The 6,548-nt window shown below is 35.5% G+C and overlaps 1 protein-coding gene across 1 annotated transcript; it reads right to left on the bottom strand.

Annotated features, from left to right (window-relative positions):
* Positions 1–2,784: 2,784 nt before the first annotated feature.
* On the bottom strand, positions 2,785–5,750 carry LOC150102175 (uncharacterized). The gene is made up of 2 exons (XM_090398914.1): positions 5,653–5,750; positions 2,785–5,272 (listed from the first exon to the last, which is right to left on the bottom strand). Exons 1-2 carry the CDS (start codon positions 5,704–5,706, stop codon positions 4,169–4,171), a joined length of 1,158 nt encoding a protein of 385 aa, XP_090255040.1. The 5' UTR covers positions 5,707–5,750; the 3' UTR covers positions 2,785–4,168.
* Positions 5,751–6,548: the final 798 nt, after the last annotated feature.

Below are 6,548 nucleotides of genomic sequence, written 5' to 3'. Positions count from 1 at the left end.
AGTAGCAAGATGTATAGAAAATAATCTGGTGTATATATTTCAGTCTTTGATAATGAGCTATTCTTGAATGTTGCAAGAAAAGTAATATTATTTAATGACATACTATAAAATGAAATTTATTTAATAGTGTGCTGAAATGATAGCATCAACTTTATCACAATTCAGCAGGTGCCCAAAGTTCATTCTCATAGTTGTGGGTGTCATATTATATCTGCATTTCCTCATGAGTAATAATTACTAATTTTTTTCGTTTGAAAGGGGAGGAAGATGAGCTCAGATCACACAGCTTTTTAGTGGGAAAAAAAAAAAATACTGTTTCATTACTAAATTTTAAGACTATCTTTAAAATTTAGAGGGGTCCTGACTTCTGATAATATTCAGAATAAACAGGCATGTGTGTATTCTGAATATTATCAGAAGTCAGGACCCAGTATCAGTGAAATTCATTGGTCCATATTTAAATTTATTCATGTTATACTTATTATTAAATCATATAACAATCAGATTACAAAGAAAGCCAGTTTTTATTTCTAAAAATGAAATTGGTTGTTATATAAGTTTAGATCCTTTCACTACCCTATTGGCACTCTTTGTATTGTATTGGCTCTATTTGTATCACCTTGTTACCCCCACAAACAGCTTTATGCAAGAATTGCACCACCTTCCCGCCTCTTGATAAGAGGCGGGAAGGTGGTGCAGTTCCATAATATCGAAATATAATGGACCTACTCTGTGAAAAACATGCTTTTCAGGAAACCCCAAATTACTTGAACTATTTCACATGTGACCAAAAAACTAAAATATTCTTTCCAAATGGAGTTCACAAATAATTCCCAAAACAGTTTTGAATTTCACAAAAGTTTGGATGTAAATTAGTTGTGTGTCTGTTAAACCAAACTAAAAGACATTGAAATATCTTCTATGAGAAATTCACACTGAGGACACTTGGTAGATGGAAAGATGACATCTGTCTATTTACTTCATGAAATCTTAGCAAGGATGAAAAATGCTAAAGGAGCTTTTCACAGAAAAAAATAAAAATAAAAAATCAGTTCAAATGGTCTATGAGGATTTTAATGCGATTTACAAATATTCTTCACATATTTTAGTTGCAATTTTTGAGGCTGAATAACAAACCATGTACACTGCTATATTAAACATCATCACATAGAAACTGCCATATATAAGAGAAAAGAATGCAGGGGGAAAAATTTGGAAAGGGAAGAGTCTTAATATCAATTGAGTTATATTTATATAACTAACTGATGTTCATTGCTTGGCATTACACAAAAGGTTAGCCTAATTCATCAGTGGCCCTTGATGGATAAAAATAATCAAGAATAGCATGATCGTTTCCTGGAATGCTTAATGAAATTTCATTTCTTCCCCACACAACGCTACTGTCCAAGATGTATTTTTGTACATAAAACTAGTTACAGGATTGAAGATTTACTGCTGCATGTCTGCAAGGTGTTCTGAGGCTCCATGTAATAATATTGTGAATTGCTTTGTATGTATATAAGTTTCATGCTCAAACTGACCCATGGACATGTTGGCTATTATTAATAAATGTTACTACTTTTTTTCCTCTTATGGGAGATCAACTTAAGACTTCATTAATAAAGCTAAATTACAGCATCTTCTATAGTAATTTTAATTTAAATGACATGTTGCAACAGGTTTAAATATTTTTCATTACTACCTTGGCAACTATATCTCGTATCGTTCTCCCACGAGATTAATATTTGGTATTCATCACTGACATTTTTTCATATACAAAAAAAAATAGAATGAAGTATGGCATGTCTAGTATCAGTGTAAAACGGCGCAAATCATTTACATATTTCGTTTTCTTAAGCTCAGTTCGTTATTCAAACTAGAAAACTAGTTAACGCACTTTTCCGCTTTCGTGGCGTTTCACTGTAGCAGTATAAAACTTGGGTATCCTTTCTCTTGCCTTGCTCCCTCCCCCCCATCTCCCGCCAGTCCTAGCTTTATTGTTATTGCAACTGGCAAAAACGTACAGGAAATCTTGGAAGTAGCACAAGTTACTGTGCTGGACATTTACCGCTTAGCTTCGAAATTCAAGGTTAAAAATCCGTTGCACATCCCTACAGACGAGTGAGAACAACCTATCCAACAAGTAGGACCGGTTCCTTTACAACCCAATCGGCTTGTTATTTTTCCCTTACAGATTTCTTCATGCATAAACTACAGATAAAATGAATAAACCTGTCGATACGCCACATAGTTAATTTCGAAACGAGAGGGCATGGGAAATATAAACCTCGAAATAACAGTTTTGTAACGATTTAGTAGCCTATATACGTTCAGTAATTCATCTTCAAACATGACTTGAAGTTTTTAGGTGAAAGAAATAAAATTTTTACGGAAAGAAAAAACAATGTTATAAAATGACTCAAATTTTATTTCAAGTTGGTGGTGTATATACTGTTTTACGAAAAATCTCCCGATCAAATTTAAATACTATTTCAAGTAAAATTAAAACCGCGTATTCGTTTTCACGCGGGGGTGGGTATCCACAGTTTCCCTAATTCCAAGTAGAGTTCAGCGAGATCAACATTCAATATTAAGTACGGTTATGTTTCTCAACTTACGTAAATAAACAAGCCTTTCTCTAATATGAAGGCTTCCCCCCCCCCCCCCAGGCTTTAATAAGCATTAAGTGAGACACTTGCGCCAATTAAAATATTGTAAACAATTCAATCAATAAGATTTGGGTGCTGAGTTATTCTCTAAATATAGTAAAACAAAACAACGATCTAGAACATAACATTCTGTATTTCTCCTTCCATCGTAATTTTTAATACAAAAAAAAAAGTCTAAATTTAGATCTTTCACGAATATACTGTACATAAACCAGACCAAACATTAAACATCTGGACCAGTATTAAAATTCAAGGATTATATAATATATATAAAAAAGGAATGATTTTCTTTTAACCATTATATGAACTAACTATAATCTGCAAGAGATTAAAAGTAATATTTTGGTCCACTTCAACCAACAAACTTTTACAATAATTTAGGAAATTAAGGCACAAAATACTACACCTTATGGTGAAAGTCCACTTGTTGCTGCTGGAACGTTTCCATTTGTGCGATTTGACATTACAAAAACAAGCATACTTCATGAAATTTTAACTTTTCTTTTATAAACTTTCAATAATTTCACAGGCATCGCTCATGATATGAACATGTGAAGTTATTCTTTATAAACAATTACAAGAAAAGTAAAATTTCAGCCAAAATAATGTAATACTGATTGGGATTACAGTTGTCCATGTATTTTTTGATGAATTTTCCATTAATCCTCATCTTCAGGACTAACTAGTGGGTACAACTTCCCAATACTTTGACTACTGGCTTATGATCTACCACCTATGCCCAGGTTCATCTTTGGTGGTTTCATCATTTTGTGTTATAATTTAAAAAAGTATTAAAATAAAAATTCTTATTCACATTAAAGTTAAATATGAGCATTTAGACTCCATTGGTTTACCTAAGACATTGGTTTAAAATAAATAAGTTACATAAATATACACGAAAAAAAAAAAAAAACTTGTTCACTCCAACAATTAGTAGGCAAGCTTTGCACTGACTACAGAAAATTTAGGATAAGCTCCATGGCTACGACTAATATAATATACAATACAAAAACGTGTAAAGCACCAGAAACGAAATATTAGATTAAATCACACCTATAATAAAGAAGAAAAGTAACTTAAAAAAACTCTGGATGGGCTTCAACACTGAACTTGTCTCTACAAATTAGAATGTTGATTGTATGACATACTTTACAATGGATATAAATAAACATTAATCTTGTAAAAATGCACAGTGTAACAACTTAAATTAAGCACAAACTGGCTATGTGCACAACACGTACAAAATAATTATACATAGTTTACAGAGCAACATCCTTCAACTCAAAATGGCAGACTTAGTGCTTTTGGCGTTTTGATATTAACTAGGTTGAAGTTGAGAATGTGCTTTTAGTCCCACGACTTAAAAAAACAAAAAAAAAAAACGTATTATAAATAGCTCTCACCCAGACATAAAACAATAAAGAAAAAAAATAACACTGTAAGGCACTGTACTTAGATCAAAAAGGCACAGTTTGACCACTGGTAGGCCTTACTGTTAATTAGTCGGACTTGTAATTTGAAAGGAGACTGAAAATAGGTAAACGAGGAAGACCACGGCTGATATCGAGTGGAGAACTGCAGGTGGTTTTGCTAGGAGTGGTGGGAACCACGGGGGGAGGAGACACTCGGTTTTCGACAAGCTTCAGCCTATCCAATTCTGGGCTTAGTGATTCCACGGGAGACTGTGTATTATCCATTACTGGTAGTTTGAGCATAGGGTCACGTTGTTCTACCAACTCGCCGCCGGCAGAGAGGAAGGACACAACGGCAGAACTCCTAACACTAGAAGGCGCAGGGATACTCCCTGACTGAGGAATTTGCGGTTTCACAGACACATAATCCTGGCTGAAGAAAAATGAATTTGTTGTAGGTGGTGCCGTATGAGGTGCAGGAGAAAAGGTAACGTATGGATCATCCACAAAGAAACTATTTCCCGATGTCGGGCTGGCACTGAGACTGGACGGTGGCGACAGCTCCCCCGCTGAACCCAGGCTGAAACTTCCAAGAGCGAGATCCTTCGGTCGAGCTGCAGTAATGACTTGGGGTCCTGACACACTACGGGGTTTGAGCCCTGCTTGTAAGGTATTCAAAAGACTTTTCTTGGTTTCCTCGCTGTTGTGAATAAAGTGACACCTTGGACCGTATGGACAAAAACCTGTACTATGAAAAGTGCGACACAGTTCAGTCTTGTATTTAGGATGACGGGCTAACGTACGAAGCTCGTGCATACCATGCGCAAACTGACACTTGTCGCCATATTTGCACGTACCATTTTCTTCAAACGGACGGCACAGTTCTGTCTTATAGCGGCTAGAATTCGGCTGATTCGGCCTTGGCTGCTGGGCATTATTTCGTTCCACCGGCTCGCTGAAACTTCTGTCGAGTTTCCGATGTTCCTTGGAGTTGGATGCAGGAGTTACGGCATTCACAGTCGTATTGGACACGGTCATATTTGATGTAGTCAGCGATATTAATTTTGGCGGAGAGGTTTGTATTTGGACGGCTGGAAGAATTCGACGTGATCCCTGTAGACTAATATTAGAGTTGGTGATATCCCTATCAATACTATATGATCTGTGGGTGACGAAGTTTGAAGAACTTGGCTAAAAGACAAAACAGAATAAAAGTATAATGTTAGCGAAATACATTACGGATATCGATATAAGATTTATAAAATTAGTAAGCGACAACAAAAATACTTAAAATATATCATCCGTACACAGACTTATATAAGTAAAGCTACCCAACCTTTGAAGAACCCTAGCGAAGAATAACAAAATTGCAAATACGCCTTTCGGAAACTTCTACATACTAGGCTCCCCACTTGTTGAATGGCGAGGCCGTTTCGCCGGCGGCACAGGCACACTAGCCTAACTCCGTGACCTATTTTATGCCGTCTAACAGGTCTTTGTTTAAAATGATGACACATAACATTCATCACACAATAAAAACCGAATTTCAATTATTATATTTATCTCCTTACCTTGTAAGCAAAATCTCCAAATTCGCGAAATGGCGAAACTACCGCGGTTGACATCCCGATGTGCACAACTAGCCAGCTTCTCAGCAATAACGTTAAATGCTTGCTAGCTTCGTGAACAACCAACTTTTCTAGTTTCTCGGAGCAATTTCATCGCTCGTGACGTACAAATTGGAGGCGGTGCTTAAGGCTTATGTTGACCAATAGAAAGAAACGGATGCGTACCACTTATGATGCTTCAAGTGGCAAAATGCATTTGCTAGTAAATAAACCCTCCGGAAAGTTCTAAACTGTTTGCCGCTTGACAACCGATATTAGTAGAGAACTTTGGCCATGGAATAGAATAAAGATAAGTAAGGGAGATGATGGTTATGGCAAACAGTTAGTATCGTGAAAGATCTTTTTCTAATCCTTGTAACAAGTAAACAGAATTTGTGCCTTTACCTCGTTTTTATTGTAGATCAATAAATGTAACGATATTAACAAAACTTGTATAAGATATTTTAACCAAAAGAAATGGACAGATTTTTTTTTAAATCCTCGAAACAAACTTGAAAACAAAAATAAATACTAATTACAAATGGTCTAATTTATTTTTCTTAACAATCAGTGAAATGATATATTTTATTTTGCGGAAGTGTTCGTATCGTAAGAACTGACGATACTAGCTTTTACAACATTGAAGCATCAGATAAACAAGTCGCAATTCGATTTACGCTATAAAAATACATTACAATTTGTATCGAATTTAGTCATTTATAAGTTATATAGTATTTATAAACCTCGACGAACGCATTTCGCCCTTCCATGCTTAGAAAGTCTAGCCAACAGAAACATTTTTTCCACGGGAAAAATGTTTCCTATTCAGTGGGACAACTACGATTTCTCAACGACTCTGG

The sequence above is a fragment of the Typopeltis vanoorti genome, chromosome 10 (assembly GCF_054136105.1).
Source record: "Typopeltis vanoorti isolate ZY-2024b chromosome 10, IOZ_Tvanoo_1.0, whole genome shotgun sequence".
NCBI classification, from domain to species: domain Eukaryota; kingdom Metazoa; phylum Arthropoda; class Arachnida; order Uropygi; family Thelyphonidae; genus Typopeltis; species Typopeltis vanoorti.
This window is presented reverse-complemented; position numbering and strand designations above follow the sequence as displayed.

Excerpts from the sequence above, each read along its gene's own strand:
- LOC150102175 (XM_090398914.1), bottom strand. The coding sequence starts at position 5,706 with ATGTCAACCGCGGTAGTTTCGCCATTTCGCGAATTTGGAGATTTTGCT. Across the intron at positions 5,273-5,652 it reads TTGGAGATTTTGCTTACAAG|CCAAGTTCTTCAAACTTCGT; the intron begins GTAAGGAGATAA and ends TTTGTCTTTTAG.